This window comes from Halictus rubicundus, chromosome 7 (assembly GCF_050948215.1).
Source record: "Halictus rubicundus isolate RS-2024b chromosome 7, iyHalRubi1_principal, whole genome shotgun sequence".
Taxonomy (NCBI): domain Eukaryota; kingdom Metazoa; phylum Arthropoda; class Insecta; order Hymenoptera; family Halictidae; genus Halictus; species Halictus rubicundus.
Genome location: NC_135155.1, coordinates 19537977 through 19561935, shown reverse-complemented (window position 1 = coordinate 19561935; position 23959 = coordinate 19537977). Strand labels below are relative to the sequence as shown.

General features: G+C 42.1%; 2 protein-coding genes across 3 annotated transcripts in view; both read left to right on the top strand.

Annotated features, from left to right (window-relative positions):
* Positions 1 to 2642: 2642 nt before the first annotated feature.
* The window catches only part of LOC143355836 (uncharacterized), a 92379-nt gene continuing 71062 nt past the window's right edge, over positions 2643 to 23959 (top strand). The window contains exon 1 of the mRNA XM_076790988.1: positions 2643 to 2655. The gene's annotated coding sequence lies outside the window, so the exon portion shown is untranslated. The remainder of the gene's footprint in view (positions 2656 to 23959) is intronic.
* Ggamma30a (guanine nucleotide-binding protein subunit gamma-e) lies at positions 10423 to 23268 on the top strand. Of its 2 annotated transcripts, none has more exons than XM_076790949.1 (3): positions 10423 to 10655; positions 12869 to 13035; positions 13155 to 13664. In XM_076790949.1, exons 2-3 carry the CDS (start codon positions 12923 to 12925, stop codon positions 13222 to 13224), a joined length of 183 nt encoding a protein of 60 aa, XP_076647064.1. In that variant the 5' UTR covers positions 10423 to 10655; positions 12869 to 12922; the 3' UTR covers positions 13225 to 13664. The 2 variants fall into 2 exon arrangements, with proteins under 2 accessions (XP_076647064.1, XP_076647063.1); XM_076790948.1 differs by lacking the exon at positions 13155 to 13664 and adding an exon at positions 20684 to 23268 and having other exon boundaries at positions 10514 to 10655.

The following is a 23959-nucleotide window of genomic DNA, read 5'->3' as shown; positions in this document are numbered from 1 at the left end:
CATACACATAGGGAGCCTTACCGGTCCCTCCTCCGTCTGGTACGTTACGACTCTATTCCTGAAATAATTTCTTATTAAACTTACCATGTATTCGGGAAGGGATCTCTTCCTCATTTCCTCTATTATTGCTTCCCATTTTAGGGAGTTGAACGCGTTCTTAACATCCAGGGCTATCATAGCCCCGAATCTCTGCTTATTAGAGGATTCAATAGCTGCAGCTCTGATCCTTTCCATGGGCTGGAGGGTAGACTTGCCCTTTGAAAATCCGAACTGGTTTTGATCGAAGGGTTCGTCTCCTAATTTTTCAAGCATCCTTTTCTTTAGTATGTATTCGAATAGCTTAGCCATCGAGTCTATAATACATATAGGTCTGTACGCCGAAGGTTCTGAAGGGTCCTTTCCGTCTTTCCTTAACAGGATGGTCTTCGCCTCCTTCCAAGCAGATGGTATAGTACTTCTTCTGATGATGCTGTTATATAATATCCGGAATCTGTCCGGTCTAAATTGTACCATTATTTTAATTAGTTCAGGTGGTATGCCGTCCATACCCGCTGCCTTTCCTGTTTTCAGGAGGGCCGCCGCCGCTTTAAGTTCTTCATGCGTGATTTCCGGAAAATCATTATTTTGAAGATGTTCATTTATTCTTTCTGTTTCAGGTTCTCCCTCTAGGTTCTCGTCGTCCCTGTCACCCGGATCTGGATCTTCGTTTCCTGGGCCTTGATGATTGTTCTCCGCATCATGGTAAGTATTGTTTGTTTCCTGGCAATTATTTCTACTATTGTCCTGTGGAAAAAGTCCTTTCATAACTTCCCTTGCAAAATCCATCGACAGTGTCGCCGGGGGGTTGCCCTTTTTGGCTCTTCTAATTATGGCTTTATAGGGTTTCCCCCAGGGGTCCTTTTCAATGGATTCACAGAGTTCCTTCCATGATCTGATCTTTTCCTTACTTATGGTGGATTGTAGTTTCTTCTTTTCCTTTTTGTAAAGGAACGTCAGGATTTCTCTTTCCTCCTCTCTTTTTCTTTTCCTCGCTCTCTGTACTCTTCTTCTTAAGTTTTGTACTTTTTTTCTAATTTCCTTTATTTCCGGGGTCCACCACGGGTTATTTCTTGGTCCGGTTCCCCTGCCCTGCTCTGTTTTGTCTATTGCCTCGTTACACGCTCTTATAGTTGCGGCTATAAATTTTCCTTGTTTTTGTACTGTCCAATCTTCCTCTGCATTTAACTCTTCTTCTTCCAGGATATTATTCAGGGTTTCCCTCAGTTTGTTGAGGCCCTGGGGGTTAATTCTCCACCTGTAAATTTTTTGATTATTCTCTGGTCTAATAGATTCTTTCATTTTTAGATTCGTAAGAATATATTTATGGTCAGAGGCCGACTCTTTGTTCAGGACTCTGGATGTCAAACCATCGTTTCCCACGATCTCAGGTGTTGCTGCCACGAAATCCAGATAGGAGACCGAGCTTCCTCTTTCGAAGGTAGGTCCTCCCCAGGGCCTCACCGGGACGATTCCGCTATTTAGAAGGGAATCTAAGAGGATTGTACCCTTAGCATTCTGCTCCTCCGAGCCCCAGGCGGGAGATCTTGCATTAAAATCCCCCCCGAGGACAATGCTTCTTCCTAATGACTTCTCTTGCCTGGCATACTCTAATATTTTCTTTATTTTTAGTGCGTATATTTCCTCAGTAGTGTTAGGTGAAAGGTAGGTACTTATAAATACTATGTTTTTCATTCTTACGGCTATGTAATCGTCTTCTATTCTGTCCGCATCCTCTTGTCTTTTGCTCCCATTGTATCCCGTGATCCATAATGCTGCGTTGCCTTTTTTTGAGTATAGCCAGCTTCCCGGGTTAAATAGGGGCTCGGAGATCAGAACCAGGTCCGCCTTTTCTTCCATTGCTGTCTGGGTCAGCAGGCAATGTGCCAGTCTGCAATGGTTCAAATTAATTAGTAATATTTTTAAATTGAATTTTATTTATTGCTCCCAGCTAGCTGCTGCAGATATAATTTGTACTGGGGGCAGTTTACCGCCCCCGCGACATGCTCGGCCTTGGCTGCTGGGATGCCTTTCCTGGTGCAGAGTACACAGCATCTTATCGCCTGGCACCCGTTTATTTGGTGGCCAGTAACCCCGCATCGTCTGCATATTTCCTGGCCCTGGATATCTAATCTGCAATTGTATGATAAATGCCCGAAGTCATGACATCTGAAACATCTTACCAAATTCTGCGTCCTGGCGATTCTGCAGCTGGTAAATCCTATTTTAATTTTATTTTTGTTTTCCAGCTTTTCTAAGGCTTTCGCCGGAAGATTAATAATAATTGTTTTAGTCCCACCGAAGGTGAACCTAGCAGTTTTTAGCTCCACCTCGTGTAGTTCTAAATTGATTTCCTTAGCTAGTTCCGCTATTATTTCCTCTCTTTCCAAGGTCGGGTCGACGTCCTTAATTTCAAAGGCTACCTTCGGGGTTAGCCTTCTGACGGCGTGCTCCCCTCCCAAGGTTTCTTTCACTATTTTTTCGAACCCTGCACTATTAGCGTCCTTCTCCATTTCAATAATCAAATCTCCGCCTCGCGATTTCCTCACGGTTTGGATGCCTTCCATCTTATTTCCTGCATTATTTTTTAATTCCTTAAATAAATCTGCGAACGTCTTTGTTCCGCCAGATTTGATCATGATTGCTTCTGTTTTCGGGGGTGCCGGGATCTTTCTTTTTCTCTCCCTTTCCCTTTCCTCCTCATTTCTTCTTCTCAGAGCTTCTTCTTCTTCTTTCTTCTTTTTATTCGCTTGTCTTTTCTCTTCTGCCTTCTTTTTCCTCTCTACTAGTGTGAATTTCTCGGCTTCTCTGGGGTTGTCTTCTTGATAATCTGTATTATAACCCTTTTCTTCCCTTCTTCTTTCTATCCTGTCGTCTTCTGTTTCCGTATCTCGGTCCTCGCTTGTAATTCCACCTCTTGGAAGTTTTCCTTTTTTCCCTGTGTTCATTCCCTTTCCTCCCCTGGGTTTCGTTTCCTCGGTTGCCGTAGGGCCGTATCCGGTCTGGGCAGGCGAGCTCTGGGTACCTATGTCCCTAAGATGAATGCTATCCTTTAATTTTTTATTTTCTAATCTTAGTTCTATATTTTTTAATTTAATTATAATTGATTCCGTATTTCTATCAGCCTGGCCAGCATGAAGTTTAATAATGCTTTTAGTTTTACTGTTAGGATCCGCAGTGTAATTTTTTAATTCTCTCGTTGATATTTTAGTTTTGGCTAATAATTTTCCCAAATCTTTTATTGCTTGTAGGATGTCTTCCTGGTTACTCCCCTCCTCCTCATCCGATGAGATATCCAAAACTGTTTTATTTAAATTATCTTCTTTCCTGGTTTTTTTGTTCTGCTTCCTCACCACCGGGGATACAAAAGACGCGTCCGTACTAGATCCCGAGTCTTCCTCGTCCTTACTTGACCTCTGTCTTTTTTCCCCCGTTTTTTCCATTTTTTGTTCGACCGGAAGGTTTTTGTTATCCGTGGTGTTCGGGGTTTTGGGAGAAAAGAATTTGTCCATAATTTCTCCCTCGAGGGCTTACGCCCCCCCCTTATTCCTAAACTTTCCTCACCTATCAGAAGGGATTTTTATATTTTATTTCAATAGCTATCCCTAACTTATCCTGTCCTACCCCTTCGTTCCTTTCCTTATCCTAATTCTTATAGGTATATAAATCAGGAGGTTGATCTGGGATAAGAAACTAAAATAGAGATTAATATCGAAATTTCCTCTGTATTTTAACTTTTGCAACTCGTGATTATGACAAAATTCTTAACTTAAAACTATTCGATTTAACTAAACTTAATTCTATCTTACTATTCTAATTTTACGCTTGATCGCAACCTATTTCTATCGCCTTATCTTTATTTAAAAAACTACGTTCGCTCGCTTAAAATAAACTAAGTTACCGCATGAAACTCGACGTACTAATTTTTTCAAAACGTATCGAATTTGGGTTGAAACGGATTACTAAGTACAGCGCGCACGGTATACTTAGTAATAGCTTCCTTAATTTCGCTTTCTAACCCTTTTTTCCTTCGAAAAAGCTGCTTTTTTATGTTCCGCCCAAGAGCGAAGAGGGGGTTTTCCGTTAGCGAACCCCCACTTTTTATTTTTCGTTCGTGTATGTCTCGAGGTGTGTGTCGATCGGTCCGAAGAAAGTTTTTCGGTCAGACGTCTATTTCGCCTAGCAGGGGCCTGTTTTTCGTGAAAAAGGGGGGGTATCGGCGAAATTTTTTCACCCTGGGGAATAGTTATTCCCCTTCTATCGCCCCCTGTCCCTTCTTGCCCCCTGAGGGGACCCACGACCTCAGTTTATCCGGTTTCGTCTAAGTGCCTTTCGGACACCCGGTATATGGCCAAACTCTACTTGATCTGATTAGGTCGTGTGACGGCTCGTTTCGAAGGGCTCGGCACCCTCTACCTGTTCCCCTACTTTCCCTTCCGGTCCTCCCTCAAAACGACCCTCCCTTTTCCAATATCTCAGAAAGGGGAGGGGGAAACCGAAATTCTGTCGCAGGGGGGAGAGAAGCTCTCCGAATTCCCTTCACTTATTGCCCGTACTCGATAATATTTATATATTAATTTTCAGCCTAATCGGATCAACTTTGCCTATTCTCTACCTTTCCTATTCTTCTTTTGTTTTCCGTGCTTTTTATCTTTTTTCGCTTAATTCTCGCACGTTAACTCTACTTTCTCTTATAGCGGTTGCTTTTCTATTCCTTATTCAGTCCCTAAACACGTTCCGATTGTTTATTCCGTGTACCTTTTATCCCTTCAGGTATCTAAACTAATTTTCTTTCGCTTTCTTTTGTTTCAGCAGCAGTAGAAACGTGCCGCCGGAGCTTCACCCTCTACTGCCGTCTCTATCTTTCTAACTAGAATTCGTAATTTTATTCTTCGTACATCTACACTATACTATTATACCCTACTTACTATTTACTATTAATGCTTTTAACTTATTATTTAATTTAATTTATTTAATTACTTAACTTATTAACTGACTAAATTCTAATTATATAATTTGTATCTATTTGCTATAAGTATTACCCTTTACTATTCTCTACTCTACTCTACTCTAACTATCCCTTTATTTTTCAACTAAAGCTAACGAAATCTATTTTTCCTACTTTCCTAATTGTTTAAACTATTTACTTTACTTTTAAGGGGGGGAACCGCCCCGGCAGCTTCTGCCGTATTTTAACGGCTTTCCCCTTGGCAAAGTTTGTCCACCACTACACTTTTACAGTATTTGTAACTAATTTCCCAAAAAGTGTCCACTTAGCACAAATCTGTTTTTATCCACTGGTTTCTACCTTTTTCATCAATAAAACCGTATTAGTTTTTGCTTCAATTTATTTACTTTATGTACTAAATTTGTTATTCAATTTAATTTCCTCTTTTAATTCAGAAAAAAGCGTGGAACCGATCTGAAGTACGGGTTTCCCGACTGTCTCCTGCGAGGACTCGAATCGTACTGAACCCTAACCCTAACCCTAACCCTAACCCTAACCCTAACCCTAACCCTAACCCTAACCCTAACCCTAACCCTAACCCTAACCCTAACCCTAACCCTAACCCTAACCCTAACCCTAACCCTAACCCTAACCCTAACCCTAACCCTAACCCTAACCCTAACCCTAACCCTAACCCTAACCCTAACCCTAACCCTAACCCTAACCCTAACCCTAACCCTAACCCTAACCCTAACCCTAACCCTAACCCTAACCCTAACCCTAACCCTAACCCTAACCCTAACCCTAACCCTAACCCTAACCCTAACCCTAACCCTAACCCTAACCCTAACCCTAACCCTAACCCTAACCCTAACCCTAACCCTAACCCTAACCCTAACCCTAACCCTATTTTTTTTTTTTTTTTTTTTTTCCGAGGAGGTAATCACTATTACGGATACCCGACCCCTCCCGGGGGGGAGTGGGCCGGGTTATGTGGGACTCCTCGGCTGGTGGGTGCAATGCCGAGTATACCCACTAACTCCTCCCCGTCCGTCCCTAGGCTCCTGGGGGCACCCGTGGTCCGCGCGCGCATGTCTATCCGGTGTGCCCCCGCCTTAGCATTCCTCCCTGGGTGGGGGACGCGGCCTCCACCCTATCCTACTCTATCCGAAGGCGCCACGCAACGGACGACGTGAAGCCTTCCCCCCCAATTTAGGCCGCCCGATGGACGTCCGGGCCCCCGCCCGAGACGTCCGACGGCCTCCGGGGACGCCATTGGCAACCGAGTATAAGGAGACCGTCGGTCCCCCGCCTCGAGATCACCAAGGGCGCCCCCGCCCGCGTTAAGGACGCCGCAACGGAGGCACGCCCCCGGGGCGTGCCCTGCGTCTCCTTCTCCCACCCCTTCGGCCGGGATCGTGATTTCGCTCACGACCCCGTTCCGCAGCCTCCTTCTGCAGCATTACCTGCTCGCAGAAGGAGGCGAACCCTCTCCACGCCCCCTCGCCGCCCGCTGCCGCCGAGACGACAGCCGGAAGCGAGAGGTCATGGCCCACTGCGCGCCGCAGAGCACGGCGCTCACCCGCCCACGCTGGACACTCCTCCAGAGTGTGCTGCGCCGTGTCCCGCGACTCGCCGCAGTGGTGACACGCCTCCTCGGCCTCCCGCCCGATGCGACACAGGTACACACCGAAGCAACCGTGCCCGGTCATCACCTGCGTCACTCGGTAGGAGACCCTATGCCCCATCCATCCCCTGTTCCACCGGTCGAACACGGGGAGGATGGCCCGAACGGCCCGCCTCCCTCCTTCCTCCGTCCCGTGAAGGCTTTCGCGCCATTCCCGGGCGGCGGCCCGCCGAGCGCGGCCCCTGTACTCCGCCACATCGAGCGCCACCTGATCCGGAGCCATCCCCCTCCGCTGGAGGTCCCTGGCGTACCCGTGTACGTCCGACAACACGCGGGCCTCCAGCTCGAGGGGGATAAGCCCCGACATCACCATCGCCGTCGCGTAAGAGATGGTGCGATACCCCCGCACGATGCCAATGGCCAGCCTGCGCTCGATTCGGCGCAGCAGTGCTCGCACACCGCTACGCCCCCCGGCCAAGACATCGTACGCCCACACAGGGGCTCCGTACAGGACTAAAACCCGCACCACCACCGCGAACAGGCGACGCACCCGTCCACAGGGTCCCCCGAGGTTCGGGAGAAGACGACCGAGCGCAGCGGTCGCCCTCTCCGCCCGGGGCACTAGCGACTCGATGTGGCGGCAGAAACGCCACAGGCCGTCGAGCTCGAGTCCCAGGTACCGCATCTGGAACCCGACCTCGACCGCTCCCCCCCCCACGGCGATCCAGCACCGGGGAGGCGCCGCCAGCCGGGCCCGGTGGTAAAACCACATGGCCCTGGTCTTAGCGACGGACACCTCTAGGCCCAGAGACCGGATCGCGCGTACCGCGCGCCACGCGCCGCGCTCCGCCAGGCAGACGGCCTCCTTCGTATACCTCCCGGTGGCAAGCACCAACGTGTCGTCGGCGTAACACGTTAGGCTGACACCGGGAGGCATCCCCTCCCGCAGGACGCTGTCGTACGCGAGGCTCCACAGCAACGGGCCCAACACCGAGCCCTGTGGAACCCCCCGCACGACGCTCCTGCGAATCATCCCGTACCGGCCAGGATATTCTATGCTCCTGTCGGAGAGATAGTCCCCGATCACCCTCCTAAGGTACGGAGGCACCTGGTGGAAGACCAGGGCCTCCGAAATTCTATCCCAGGGGAACCCTAACCCTAACCCTAACCCTAACCCTAACCCTAACCCTAACCCTAACCCTAACCCTTTCTGGGGGTTAGGGTTAGTTTTAGAGGTGTGGGGTTAGTTTTGGAGGGTTAGGGTTAGTTTTTGGAAGGTTAGGGTTAGTTTTTGTAGAGTTTGAGTTGGTTTTTGAAAGGTTAGGGTTACTTTTGTAGAGTTAGGGTTAGTTTTTTGAAGGTTAGGGTTAGTTTGGGAAAGTTGGGGTTACTTTTCGGAGGGTTAGGGTTAGGTTTTGGTGGGTTAGGGTTAGTTTTCGGAGGGTTAGGGTTAGTTTTGTAGAGTTTGGGTTAGTTTTTGAAAGGTTAGGGTTACTTTTGTAGAGTTAGGGTTAGTTTTTGGAAGGTTAGGGTTAGTTTGGGGAAGTTGGGGTTAGTTTTCGGAAGGTTAGGGTTAGGTTTTGGTGGGTTACGGTTAGTTTTCGGAGGGTTAGGGTTAGGTTTTGGTGGGTTAGGGTTACTTTTCGGAGGGTTAGGGTTAGTTTTTGAAAGGTTAGGGTTACTTTTGTAGAGTTAGGGTTAGTTTTTTGAAGGTTAGGGTTTGTTTGGGAAAGTTGGGGTTACTTTTCGGAGGGTTAGGGTTAGGTTTTGGTGGGTTAGGGTTAGTTTTCGGAGGGTTAGGGTTAGTTTTGTAGAGTTTGGGTTAGTTTTTGAAAGGTTAGGGTTACTTTTGTAGAGTTAGGGTTAGTTTTCGGAAGGTTAGGGTTAGGTTTTGGGAGGGGGGTAGGGTTAGTTTTCGGAGGGTTATGGTTAGTTTTGGAAAGGTTAGGGTTAGGGTGTCGGTGGTTAGGATTAACTTTTTAGGGTTAGGGTTAGGTTTTCGATAATTAGGGTTAACTTTTAGGATTAGGGATAGGTTTCAGGGCTAGTGTGAATGGTTAGGGTTAGGTTTATTGGAGGTACGGTTAGGTTTTTGTTGGTTACGGTTAAGTTTTTAGGGTTAGGGTTAGGACTATTGTGTGTAAGGAAACTTCTCTGTAGGAAGTCATTAGAGAAGAAAGTTAGTTAGAGTTTTGATATTGCATAAACCGCGAGTGGAGTGGAGTAGAAATATTGAGGAATGAACAATCTCAGTGTTTCTTAATAATTTTCTAAAGAAAATAAAATAAAGTGGTATAGTAGGGAGTGATATCAGTGCACACATCAATAGTTCATTAATATTCATATCAATAGTTTATCAATAGCTACCAATTTTGAGCGGGGAGAAAAAAAAAAAAAAAAAAAAAAAATTTTTTTTGCGGCTACGCATTGTCGATGCTAAACCAATACGTCACGGCGTAGGAGGTCGGAGGGAGTAGGAAAAAATTTCCAAAAAGTGCTTAGAAATAGCAGGAGGATGCTTTTTCTCGGAAACGAAGGATTTTAGGAGAAAAAAGGAAGGGATCGAAAAGAAGGAGAAGGACGCACAGATCAATTTAAGACTTGTTTCGGAAGATTAGGCCCCTCCTCGGCGCGAAGTCGCTGCATCGCGGCGACTTTGCGCCTCGTCGGCTTCGCCGACTCGGCTTTTATCTCTCCTAGAAGCTAAAAAAAAAAAAAAAAAAAATTAATTGAGAAAAGCAGATTAGATTTCTAAACTGGTGCGATTAATCCGGAGCGATTCAGTAAGCCGCACGACGAGAAAAAGAGACTTAAATTAAATAATAATAGTAAAAGGAGGATCCTGAGAGGAAAGAGGGGGGGGGGAATTAAGGACTACTGCAGCTCCTAAACGCCCATCACCCTAGAAAAAAAAAAAACCCAGTAAAGGGGCAAATTACTGCGGAAAAGAAAGAATCCAGCTCAAAAAAACTAAGACCTCAAAAAAACTGTTAATATCCAACCCCTAAAGAACAAAACAAATGATTCTGGCCGATATTCCCATAAGGGTTAGGTTTTAGGGCTATGCTCAGCGGTTAGGGTTAGATTTTTGGGTTTAGGGCTAGCTTTTAGGGCTAGGGTCAGAGGTTAGGGTTAAAGAAAAAAAAAGGATGTCGCAATCCCATCGGCATCCCGATCCGAAGCGGTTAGGATTGAAAATCTTCACGAAAACCTATCCTATCCCGGGTTTAAGTTAGTAGACTAACTATGTTAGGCACAAATAAACACAGCTAAGAAAAGAACAAAAAAAAGATCTAATTATTCGAGTGACACAATCTCCCGTAAGGCTGACAGTCTTTAACAGTATCTCGTCAGAAAAAAACGTCAAGTCGTTTGGTCAAATTTTTAAAAAGTTATTTTGATTTAGAGGGCGTTCGAACACTTTCCTGGGCCACTTTATTGAGTTTCAGCAGTTAGATTATGGACAATTTGGTGGCTACCTATTTCTACATTTTTCTAACAATTTTTCTTCCTTTGTGAGAAAATATCACAAAAACGCTGGCGATTCTGTGAACCCTGTCTAGTAGATATTTTGCTCGAAATAAAAATTCCCGCGAGAAAACCAAATAAGAAAGCTTCTTTACTCTTCTAACACAGTATCGGTCGAATTGTATTATATATTGGACTGCTCTGATCAGAGTTAAATCGTTCCGAAACACGAAATTTGCAGAAAGATAACTCGGCAAGAGTCTACGTGAAAGTAATCGTTTACGTTCGATTGTAGGTACGCGGTACGCGGAATTCTCTGAAAAAAATATTCGATGTCAACAATGATTGGACATATTGGCAGGTAAATTACCAGCAAATTAGATTGCCGAGTTTTGTTGAGGCTTCCGTAAGCGAATCGAGAAACCTGCCAAGAGTCGGCTACTCTCAGAACTTTATCGACCTCCGGCAAGGTGAGTGCTACCGTGCCACTCAAATATTCGACAAAATTCAGCAAACAGCCTGTGACACGTGTGCGAGTTTCCTTTTTCACGCTTTACACATTTCAAAGCTCCACGGGTAAGTACCAACCCTCGGTACGTTCCTTACGAAATCGTATGGTAACTGAAAAGCATATATGAACAACGCACGGGTACTCTCCTAACGAATTTCTCCATTGATCGATGACCAATTACAGAAGGTGACAAAACATACAGGAATACGGTTCAATTTTTTAATGATTTGTTTTTTTTTTTTTTTTTTTATTTAGAATTGCTACATTTTGGCCTTTTTACTTTGCCCCGCAGTGTGGCCATCATACTTTACTAAAACGATTTCATCCTACACTTACAATTAGATGTCGCAATTATTTGTCTAGATTTAACAATTAAGTTTTGTTCTTACATATTGTAACTTTTATTGTATCATCTATTATATGATATGGATGTTACAATCGATGTGTTAAACATTTTTGTTCGACTGAAATTTTAATGGAATTCGTAACAATATATGTACCTTCAGTTTAATTGTAGTTTTCTGCGAATTGACCTATAAATAATATATTTATTGTGGCCAATGGAAAGTTTCGAACGCTTTCTAACGTGTAAAGATGAGCACACTTAAACTTACAGAAAGTAGTAATGCTGGATAATGTGTTATTTAAAGTTATAAATTGTTTGTTTTACTGTCAATGGTACGAAAAGAAATTACTTACAGGATGACTTGATACTTGACAAGTTCCAACATGGTAGCTGTCGAAAGTTTGCACCCTGTTCTCGAGGAAAATACTATCAGAATATATCGAGTGTCCCTATAATTATGGTTCAATCGTGAGGGGGTCAACTTTTCTAGAAAAATCAGTCGAAAGTGTAGAACTAGTTGTTAAGAAAAACTGGTTTGAAAAGTCAAAAGCACGCGCGCTGTTGAACAGCAGGTATAGTCTGATCATGACTTACTATATATCTACTGGCGTGTCTTTGCCAAAACTTTCAACTCGATTTTCTCAGTATCGAAGCCTCATATGAACAAATTTTCAAGTGTATTTTTGGCTTAAAATTAGTTTCGTAGCGTCACAAGGGTACAGGGCCAGTGGTCAAGCATTTTCAGACATAGAATTAGTTTTAAACGGAACAAACGTACGTATCTACGGATTAGAATGGCGTTGGAATACTATCATGCATGTGGCAATGTAACGCAAGTAACAATGGAAATTATATTGCACAGTAGCACAGTAATAAATACCTTTTCTGTTTAACACTGTACCTAACTAATTTCAAGTCCCATTTAAATATTTCTGCTCCAATCTGTTCTGTTAATAACTACTCCTACTAAATTTAGGACATAACGATAACAATAACTTTCTCCGTAAACAGTCTTTTGTGTCTTTATAAATAAAAAAAGTTATTAGGGGTGGCAGACTTTGGTGGGACAACCTGTATGTTTTAAAGGGCAAACGTCATTCCTAAGGGAACTTTGAGTGGACGTAGTTCTTGAAAAAAATATTAGACAGATATTTCTTTAGCGGCAATTGTTGATATTGAAGGGGTGAAAACAGCCCTGAAAGTATGGGGTTCGAACGACATTTGGTCGAATATCTCGTGAGTTGTTGGACCTAGAGGGATGGTTCGCATGGCAAAGTTGTGTAGATTTTAACAAGGAATCCAGCCGCGCAGCCCGATTTTAGATGTTGGAGCTTATCAAAATTAAAGGTGGCTGTGCATGATGTCAATGAAAAATGCAAGTAAAGTATTCGGATTCGATAAACGTTTATTTCTTTAAATAATCGTTTCCGTAACTGTATATATAAGTCGCATGTCTTTCCCTTCGAGGCGTTATCGCTGGTAGCGTACGTGTGTTAATGTTACGAATAGACTGCGGATTTTATGCATTTATGAGAAAAATTAGTAGGAACTAATTCGACACGGTAAAAACATTAGAAGAATTCGAAGATACTGTTCTGCCATTTCCAATCTCTTGAACATATTAAGAAAGAAATTAGATAATTATTTCACACCAGTTTGTTGGAATTCGGATGGAAAGTTTTTATTTTGCATAAAGCCAGTCCGCCAGTCTAGTTATGATAACTGTACGAACGTTATCGAGCTTGTAATTATTCACCGAATTTCGCGAGAATAGAAACAAAAGAAAGAAAGAAAGAAAGAAAGAAAGAAAACGCGAATAAGAAAAGACAGACGACCAACAGAATCAAATTTCCTGTTGCCTGTCGGTGACGTAGATCTGTGTTCCATTAGCAGAAGTCCCCATACAGAGACAGTTCTATTGATTTTTCGTAGAGGCGCAAGCGCTATTCGGCTCTTATCTGGCGAAAGAGAGGCGCGGCTATAACCATGGATCCCAGTGTACTCGCCAACATGGACAAGGACGCGTTGAAGAAGCAGATCGAGAACATGAAGTACCAGGCCAGCATGGAACGATGGCCCCTGTCAAGAAGTATTGCCGCGTAAGTTCATCGAACCGTCCGTTTTTTCACATCGGATACACACATTAGCTCTGCTTTTGATCGATCTTGGCCTGTTTTCTTTTTCTTTTTTTTCTGTTTTATTTCATTTTTGTTTATAGTACCCGTACCTGTAACACCCTCTCATCCAAGCCACTTAGAGACGCACGGGACATGGTGCCTTTTACGTGATCACTATGAAAAATCTCGTCAAGATCGGCGAATGTCGCGAGTTTTGCTACTCCTATGCGCGCATTAATTTACCGATTAATATCGTTGTTTTACCTTGAATCGTGAGACTCGAAGATATTATCTTCCAATTGTATATTTCTGTATCGCTTTGCCAAAATATCGCGGCTTTCTGTTTGATTAGAATGTCGTCTATTCTTTTTTTTTCGTTTCGATTTGTTCTATTTTTATCGTTCGGCGGTCTGTACGCGCTGCTGAAAATAATTGAAGGTATTTAATACTTCAACAACTTCAGTATACTATTTATGGACCACGTTGTTAGCAACAGTGCTGTTATATTTAGAGAATCTAATGTGTCATTGCTACTGTTCTTTGTAATCGATAGTTTATTCGGTGTAGGTCAAAGATTCAGTATTCGCATAGAGCCTTATATTTAGTTAGTATCGTAATATTTAATTTAACTATACTAAGATATTCTATTAAATCCTGGGACTAATTTAAGCTCGTTATGTTAATGTATGTATGTATATTGTCGTGTCATCGGTTTTATGAAATTAAATTGAAGAATGTAGCTAAGCATTGTTGACTACTACTATTTAGTAATAAATAATAGTAGTTCAGGCTATCCTTTCATCCTTCGAAACACGTCGTACGTCTTTATTCTGCTAAGCTGTGAAAATGATTAGTAAAATAACTTGATAACAAATTCTGCATTAAGTATATCTATTAATAATTGACAGATACTTTGATAACGAAGAATACATCACAGTGCACATACCTTCTAATTTTCACGATTACACATATTCCGAGTAATAGAATAATCAATGGTGATGGCGAGATAGATTTATTTATTTGAAGGGGAATCGAAAACATGTTTCGGAAAAATACGTAAAATAGAGAATATTTCTTTGTCGAAATATAAAAATAATAATTACTAATTTAATATTATACTTTATATCTTATAGCAATGACCACTATTATCCGGTGAAGTTGTTGAAATTTTTTCAAGCGATTTATACTTTCTCACACGTAAGATTATGTCAAAAACTGCATTTTTGGCATCCCTTTTGCGTGTTTCATTGCGAAATTGTCTGTATTTTCTTGAATTAAATAAAGTTAAAATTTATGAATAAACCAAGTCATTCACATTTTAATATTATATACATTATACATATGTATCTTGTTTAATTTCGCCGTTCTACGAACTCGACGATTATCCTACTATTTAACTCGGTTAATGTCTCTGTAAAAGACGCTCGTTTTATCTTATCACTTTGTATCGTCGAGCAACATCGAGCAATAATATTTACTCGTTTCCTCGTTGACCGAACCGTTACGATACCGTTAATTGTCTCTCGAAAAGTGTAAGTGTTATAATTGAGAATTAGGGCGCTCTTTCGTATGCAATTTCGTGGCGCCCGTCGTCGCTAAACATTATGCCAGTTCGCAGGTTAATAGTACACATTGACAAGTCTACCGTACACGGTAGACTCCCTTTAGAACCGGCCATATTTTCGACGAGATTTCCTTTCACGCATCGCGTTTCCGGTGGTGTCCATATTGGGAGCGAGTGCAATGTACTGTTACAATCCCGTAACGTAACGTTTTCGACTTCGGTTCACGTCATTTTTTCTACCAAGTGAATGTTTCATAAATATTTATGCATAACACGTATATTTTTCCACCTGATGTGCATCCTGTAAAGGATACGTTTGTGCCTACGTATAGACGGATTATTCGGTAGTTTTGTTTACATAACATTACGAGAATTCGTTGTTACACGGCATTAAGCACTATTTACATGATTCAAGTGTTTGGGTTAGGGCTGGAGGATTACATGTGTCTGAAAACGATAAAACCAACGTAATACATATTTGTGTGAACATTTTATATATCTACAGTGGGTGATCTACAGTTTGTATACTGAAATTATCATAAAGCGTTATCACTTATTTTCTTGATTTTTCGAAAAATTTCTCGCCATATTTACCAACACAGCTGACTTCCATTTGAATAAAAATTAGCATTCTCTTAAAACGGGAAAGCTCTTTAAAATTAAAACTTAAGATTAAAAACTATTTTCTTAACGGTACGGTTTCAATGAGAAACAATTTTTTAGATGATTGTGGGCTGGTGATCGGTGATCTTGAAGAAAGTCGATGCGTCGAACGTCGATTGAGCGATGCTCAGCGACGGTTTCATTCTTAGACGAATCGAAGAATTCTTGAAAAAGCACGGACGGCGGCGACGTAAATGGCGTGGCGCGTGGTGCCACCACACGCGGCTAGCAATTAACAGTCAAGGCTGAATTACACCGGTGAGCCGCGCCGCGACTGGGACAGGCTCTCCTTGGACGTGTGGAGTGTTGTCGGTTAATCGCGTATTCGCATATTCGCGTACCGATCACTTTCAGACATTCAATATCGCGTACTTACTTGCGTTCGTTGTTGGTCCTGGCGATCGTAACTGTTCCGAGATAATACCGTACAAATTGCATGGTTAAACGACAACGGATGATGACCGCTATGTACATACACCTACGTATGCATATTCACGAACCTTTTTTTTTTCTTCCTCCACTTGCTTTTATCCTTATCCGTTCATTGTGTTTGCTTATTAATTTACGGGTAATAAAACTTTGTAATTCAATCGGCGATAAGTAAATAACGTTCCGCGAATTCCATCCCGTTTATGGCTTCCGTGTATACTTACAAGTAGACTGAGGATATTTATGCAAAATAAAAATTGTCTGTATTAACTGGAAAACATAGAAGCAACATACACGTTTGTTTCTTTTTTCTCAATAATTTAATTTCTATATTTTTTTAAAGGATTTTCTAGTTTTGCATTTGATCGCGTTTTTGTCATAAATGCATAAAATCCGCAGTCTATTCGTAAGATACAGACAAATTGTAAACAAGAATTGGTAAAGTTCTTATTGACCGAATGAAAATGTTTTCCCCTTTTTGATAATGTAATCAAGTCGAAAATGGCGTAACAATTTGGACAATGTATTTCGCCTATTCAGTTTTTGTCCAAAGTGCATAAAATCCAGAGTCTGGTAACTACTAGTAGACTGGATAGTAGATATTGGACTAATTTTTCCAGCGAGAGCACCATTTATTTGGGACTGGACGATCGAGTACCGATAAAAAAGAAAGCTCGAGACTGTTAGTTTACAAAATTTCTCGTGCCGGTTCGAAACGTGAAACTACGGGGCCACGTTGATGTTCCGAGGAGATTAAATTCTCACGGTTGTGTAACGGATAAGACCTCGAAATAAGAAAAATTTCCTGAGATACCGCTGCCAGGTTAATACGCAATGGAAATACCTGAGCTTCGTCGTACGATCTATGAATGAATCAGAAAAATAGAATTACCACAACAATTTCACGATTTCTTCGCAGACAGAAGATTGCAGAGTAAAAGCGCCGCGGCGCGCCGTTACCTGTTAGCTAGAGGTTTTTGACACAAGTCGTGTAATGTTGACGTTGTTAACGTTAACGATCACCTTCCACGCTCGACTGTATAATTACGCTTATACGAGTGGCAAGGTGATTCAGTGGAAACTGATTCAAGTTTGAACAATAAACGAGTTCCATTCTAATTTTCCTATAAGAATTCTACTTTACTAGATATTTCTCACAGAGCCGGTACGTGTTAGACATTTTCGGGAATCGGGAGACGTGTAAGTCCGCCGAAGGATTTCAAGTTCATTAACCTGTTTACTGCAACATAAAACGGTGTAAGAAAGTTCAGCACATCGGAAACAATAGAAAGTCTGCTCTGATATACTGAAAATCTGTTCAAAGAAATAAAAGGAGAAGTGAACATGTGAATGAAAGTTTTTCAAGTGAACGTCATCCTGTTACGTTCACCGAGTTAATCTGTTGAACAATAGATTTGATAAATGTTCAAACTTTCAGTTTCAGCACGCTCATTCGAAAGAGCAATAAGAAAATTGATCGTGAAAGTGATTATTTTGTGCTTAGTTTTTTATTTGATCATAAGTCACTTTGTCTTTAGTTCTTTAGTTCTTTATTCGATTGCAAGTTACTTTGATTCTGACTACTTTATTTTATAGAGGGTGTCAGAAAAATGTTGCATTCCCATAAAATGGGTGATTCCTGAGGTGATTCGAAGTAAATGTTTCCCTTCCTAAAATATTCTCCGCGGCTTCGTTAACGAGTAATCAATGAAAAACACGGACCAATCAGGACGCTAGAAAAGCAAACGGTCGCTAGCACAGCGGGTGGTCCCGCTGAGCGTGGCGTTGGCATTGGACGAGCCGGAATTCGTTCACTGTAGCCGTGCTCTGATTGGTCCGTGTTTTTCGTGAATCACTTCTCAACAAAGCCGAGGAGAAAATTTTCTCAAAGGAAAGGAAAAAGTTTCTTCGAATCACCTCAGGAACCATACCTTTCGAGGAGATACAACATTTTTCGGACACTCTGTATAAATTACTTTGACTTTACTATTTTATTTTATTGAAATTACTTTGGACTTGGTTAATTTTATTAGGAATTACTTTACAGTTTTCCAGTCGTCGTATCATGCAAAGATATCTTAGATGTAAATAAACTATGGATGGCGGAATTAGAGGATTCAAGCATCTTTCATACGAGTCCAGGTATATTATTGTACTGTTTTTTCTTTTTTCTTTTTTTACGAAATTATCACAATTTAAATGACGAGAATCGAAAGTTTAGCGTTCAAATACAATTTGGATCCACTGTGTAATTAATGAAAACATCTTTGTAGTAACAAATTTGTACGCACTATAATAGAATCTAATTAGAAAGTGGAAGACGATAAAATTGGTTGCCGTCGTTTAATAATACCTATTTCATTGTCGTAATGGTAGAAATGTCTCTCAGACACAAAGCATGATTCGCGCTGTTTATGGAGATGGTGCTGTTGGCGAAAGTACCTCTCGCAAATGATTTTCTCAATTTAAAGCCGGTAATTACTCGCCTAAAGACACGCATCGTTTCCGGTAAAACTTCCGCAGTCGGTGACATTCGAATAACGTTAAGGTTAATTAATGAAATAATTTAAAAAACCTTCCCACATAAAAGTGGAAGTTGTAGAGATCATAGATTTCTTATAAATGTCGAAAAGCATAGCTCTCCCTTGACTATTTAATTATAAAAAAAAAAAAAAAAAAAGAAAAGAAAAGTGAAGTCGATATCTTGATTAGATTCCGAGAAAACATCTTGTAACACTTTAGTTGTTGGTACGCCCTATATAAAATAATGTAAAACAGTGACTTTTAGCGCTGCGCAAGCCTAATGTTGAAATAATATTTCACCCATCTTTATTTGCATCGCATAAAGTATAGAGAGTAAACTTGCCTCGTAGCAACGATCACGCGTCGCGAAGCAAATGGATTGAAAAAACAAACATCGAACGAACCATTGTTCATCCGATAGGAAGTTCTAGGAAGTGCTCGAAATTGGGGTACAGGCGACGAGCAACGAAAGAAAGGGGATCTTTATCTAGATCGGTATTAAAACGGAATCCGCATTTACGTGGAATCTATCGCGATGATGCATCGGTAACGAGGTTTAATAACACATGGGAAGTTCGATGGTGTTCCCGGTTGCGGAACAACGCGGAACTGCGTTCAGCCAGCAAAGTTATCCCGGTCTGCGGTTTTCGAGGCGAATCGTACCCCGAAAGCAAAAAGTTTCCGCGGTCGACTACTCGGAGAGTGCCGGAGTGAAAGGTAACCTCCCATTTTTTCCCTTCTTTCCGATCAAACTAATCTTTCGCCGGTACTACTGTCTCCTCGACTCGACTCGCATCGTCTTCTTCTCCGCCTTTGCCGAGAAATCTTGGCCAGAAACGATATCGTCGGACGTTTTTACTCTCTAACCCGGGTTGCAAAGGCCTGAAGTTAACGAGATAACTTCCTTTCCAGATAAATAACCTTAAGAACCGACTGCAATATGCGACCTTTCACATTTATCACCTGCGACTTTTCCACCTGGCCTCCTATTTATGGATACACTTGGTAAAATATCGCTTTCTTCTTCCGCACGTGCCACGGCGCGCGGCGCGGCGAGTTCGCGAGTTCGCGGACGATTATTATTTTTATTATTTATTGTAGCGCCTTGCTCTCTCTCTCTCTCTCTCTCTCTCTCTCTCTCTCTCTCTCTCTCTCTCTCTCTCTCTCTCTCTCGCTCTCTCTCTCTCGCTCTCTCTCTCTCTCTCTCTCTCTCTCTCTCTCTCTCTCTCTCTCGGCTTTGGCGAGGACTCTTCTCTTCGCTCTCTTATACAATTTTATTATAAATAACATAATACACGTAATTTAATGATAATCTTGTGCTTTCTAACTAAACTATAAACTATTCAGAAATTTGAAAGAAAATTTAATCCGTATGTCCTTTAGATCTCAGCCTATCAACAAAGAGTTGCCGTTGTGTTATTTTTTCGAAATGAGAGCAATTTCTAGGGAGATATATCTTCGAAAGCTAAGCTAAATTAAAATATTCTGTAGACCACGATTATTCCAATTGATTGAAGAGTATAATGCAATTACGAGCGACGAAATTAGCGGTAGAAACAGTCAACGGTAGCCAACTTACATTCGTTTCTAATACATATAAAGCGATAAGTGAAAGCCTACAATTTTCTCACATTTTCTGGTAAATTGTGAGTTGTCTAACTAGATCGTGAGACATTTCTTGCCGGCGTGGTATGACCAGTATTTATAAAGCGCAATTAAAAAGCAATTAGCGCTTTAAAATCGTTGATATTATTTTTGTAAATGCAAAACATTCCTTTTACATGTTTCTTTATTCTGACTTGTACAGTGGGTACTATTAATATACGGCGGATCTGTATGCAAAGTGAAAATTGTCTGCATCGATTGTAAGAAATACGAGGCGTTTAATAATTTCGTTGAAGAATTCCTTGAATAATTTCAACAAAGGTGTGGGAGTAATACATCAATTATTCTGGGTGTCTCTGTAGGTATCTGGAAGGTCTTCGGAAGTGTGCAGCGAGAAAATACGAAAAATCAGCTGCGTGTAATAAGACAGGCGCGCACAGGCGCAGGCACAGGCACAGGCACAGGCGTGTGGAACACAGAGCTCTCCTTGAACGCAAAATCGGCGCGAGGAGGGCCGAGCGAGCCGAGTCCCTTTCACCGAGCCGTTCGCAACGGCCAACTATTCCTTATTCGATTCCCCGTGATTTTCTTTGCATCGCTGCAACCTTGTTATATTCAGAGCAATCCTACGCTCCGCGAAACCAATTTCCAACAATTTGATCATTCGTTTCGGATTTCAATCACTATTTCTGGACGTCTCGCGGGCGTCTTCTTGGGACAGTGTTCTCGTTACCAATTAATCTGATTTCGTGTTCGAAACTTCTGAAATACTCTTTCGAGACCCTGAAAAGTCCAATAAATCCCGACCGTTTGACCGAATGTGACCGGTGGTCTTCTGTTTTCCAGGATGAGGGACTATGTCGAAGAGAACGAGAAGATTGACCCGCTGATACACGCGCCTGACAAGAAGAACAATCCCTGGGCCGAGAAAGGCAAATGCATAATTATGTAATCGCGACGAAGACGAACGGGGAGTGTGGGAACGGAAGAGGAAGGAAGGAAGGGCGCAACATCTGACGATGAAGGCGGGTCGTTCAGCCGTGTTCGAAGACAACGGGCAAACCGAACAACAAGAAACCGCGTAATAGCAAGGAAAATGATGAGGAGGATGAGGATACCGGGAAATTAGAAGGAGCTGCATCAACGACGAGTTTGAACCAAACGATAAGAGGAGGAAGAAGAGACTCTGGGGATTGCTCTGAAACAGAAACGGAACACAGCAAGGGAACAGGAAGGTCGGCGAAGAAAGCGAGATTCGATCATCCCGGAGCAACTGATTCGGGAATCTAATCGTTGTTCACCTGCGGTGTCACCTGATCATTGGAACTCCCCCGTTCCGTCTGTACATCCACGAGGAAACGTTTGTTCGTTCGCGTTTCTGCTAGTCTCGAAGCCGTCCGCGCCCGGGTTTGGGATCGCTTCGGCGGGACAGACACGCGAAAAAAAGGTTTCAGTCTCGTGTATCGATATTAATTGGTTAAACTTTCACGTCGCACCGTTTCCACCTTGTGTTCCTTCTCCCGCTCTCGAAACGAGCGAGAGAGAAAACGAGAAAGAGCGCGAAAGAGAGGGAGAGAGGGATAGATAGATAGATAGATAGAGAGATAGATAGAGAGAGAGGGAGAGAGAGAGAGAGAGAGAGAGAGAGAGAGAGAGAGAGAGAGAGAGAGAGAGAGAGAGAGAGAGAGAGAGAGAGAGAGAGAGAGAGAGAGAGCGGACCGATGATCATCACCTTTTGTCGTAGGTACACCTCCGTGATCTCAAGCCGGGAACAAGAAAAGAAAATCGGGCACCGTATAAAATTGTATCGGTTCGACACGTCGCGTCGTGTCGCGTCGCTTCGGAACTCTGTCGATCGACCAGCGAAACTATATGTATTATGGCAGACCAACTTTATCGAAGCAGGCGTACCCGAAAGAAATGCAAAACGCGCGTACGGATACACGAAAAACCGTGCTCCGTGATCGTATGTACCTCCGCCTCGTCGTTGTTCCGACATTGTTGAATAATCGATGTTACGCGTCGAACGCCGCGCGCGATTTCTTATCTGCTATATTTATGGAAAACTCTTTGAATCGTTCATTACGTCGTAAAAAATAATTTGATCTTAAGTAATCTAATATCATTATGTGTACACACACCTTACTCCATATGAATGGACGATTAATACGCTATGCATATTTATGCGAATTTCTTACGGAAATATAATATATTCATATCATTTCAAACGTATCTTGGGCTTTCATTTTTACACCCGTATCAGATCCAACTTCTACAAATCTACAGCGATGCGAAACCGTTTTCTTTCTATCGTTGTTCGTACGTTTATCAAGACAGTGTTACCGAAGCTCGAGAATGTTGAAACCCAACGATAAACTACATAGTTTCTTAAGCTGAAATAAATCTACAATTACGTACACACGCTTCTACAACTTTAATAAAAGTACGTAAATTGTAAATAATGAGCTTCCGAAAAAATTATATATCATTGGTTCAATCTTGCTCTTCACTGTATACATACATACATACATCGTTAATACGTAGCTCGAACTTTTTATAAGGCTTCTTAGGGTATGTTTATGTCGGAGCTGCGATGGGTACGTTTAGGGAAACAGAGAGCGAAAATACGCTTATTAGATGACCAACGATACTGATAAGGTTTTGGGAACATGCAACACAGAGTTTGCACAGATTTGTGAAAATTAATTAAACGCGTTGTATGCGAGCTATTACGCGATGGTCATTTATGATAATTGCGCTCTACTCGTTACTTGTTGCAACAAATTCTCGTTTGACCTTTCTGCATTACTTGTGGCTAGACTGCGGATTTTTATGCATTTATGAAGAAATTAACTCGGTGAAATATAAAACAGTGAAAACTATAAAAAATCACATAGAAATAAACAATTTTCTCTAAAGTTTTCTTAAATATTCTGTTCGGACTTGTGCGTTCCACCGAAGAATCTATCTATCTGCGTTTCTTTGTCTGCTCTTGTTGGAACTTGTAATGTCAGAACATTAATTTAGGATAAGCTGTGGGACGAAACAACCACTGAAATACTCGAAATTTATATCGTTTAGCTCGAACAGAGTGCACACAATGTTCTCACTCGAAGATAATATAATAATTCTTCTTCAGAATTACTCGTGTTCGAGTGTGGTGGTTGATCTCTGTGCAACTATAAACGACTGAAACTGTGCTATCGCAGCTTCCCTGTAAACATGTTACAAACCATACATATATGTAGAGATATTTTTGAACAATTTTTATCGTCGCTCTGATCGACGTTCTTTTAACTTGAATCGCAGATCTGACATGAACGTACTACTCTTAGCCTACGGGACTCTATACAATCGCCACGAGTGTTGAATATTGTACAAAATATGAAAAAGTTGTCAACTCTATGAATATTAAATCGTTTGTTATTTAATCGTTGAATTATTTATACTATGATAGATAGTCGAATGTGTTGAAATATTATGGATTGTATAACATCGATATTTCGCTTGCCATTCTTGTAAATACGTATTTATCATCTGCACTACGTACACTATGGTCCATAAGTATCAGATCACTTGGCATATTCGGACAAACAGCGCATCGTAATTGTAGCAATACTTGATATGTACTCATGTTTCGGTTAAACTGTCCAATTTACCATAATTTTGGTGAACAACATTTACCCTGAAAGGGCCCCTGAAATCGAAAATCCAGTTTCGCTGTGATTACGAGAAAATACGATTGTTGGTGCGTGTCCATTGAGGTCACGATGTTATTGCCGAGGATTATCGAAATTGCGAAACATTTTCAATTGGGTGGGTGGGGAGGATAGGGGAGGGGAGGGGGTACCAAACAGCCATTGTCATGGCCTCGTGACATCTCGCCCACGACATTCTGTACCAGTTCCGTGGACGCTGACCGACCGACCGACCACTTGCCAACTATTTCTATTCCCCGTGTTGGAGCGTGAATTCTTGACGCGAAAACGCGCCTCTCACAACGTATGGTACACACTACGGACCGAGGGGACCAGATTTTTCTGCGCGAAGCTAGCTGCATTTCGCCAACGTATCACGATAACACGCCCTCCAAGCGAATCCGATCTGTGCAATGCAACGGCG

Coding starts and splice junctions, on each gene's coding strand:
- Ggamma30a (XM_076790948.1), top strand. CDS start 12,923: ATGGATCCCAGTGTACTCGCCAACATGGACAAGGACGCGTTGAAGAAG. Junction 13,036..20,683: donor CTGTCAAGAAGTATTGCCGC/GTAAGTTCATCG, acceptor TCTGTTTTCCAG/GATGAGGGACTATGTCGAAG.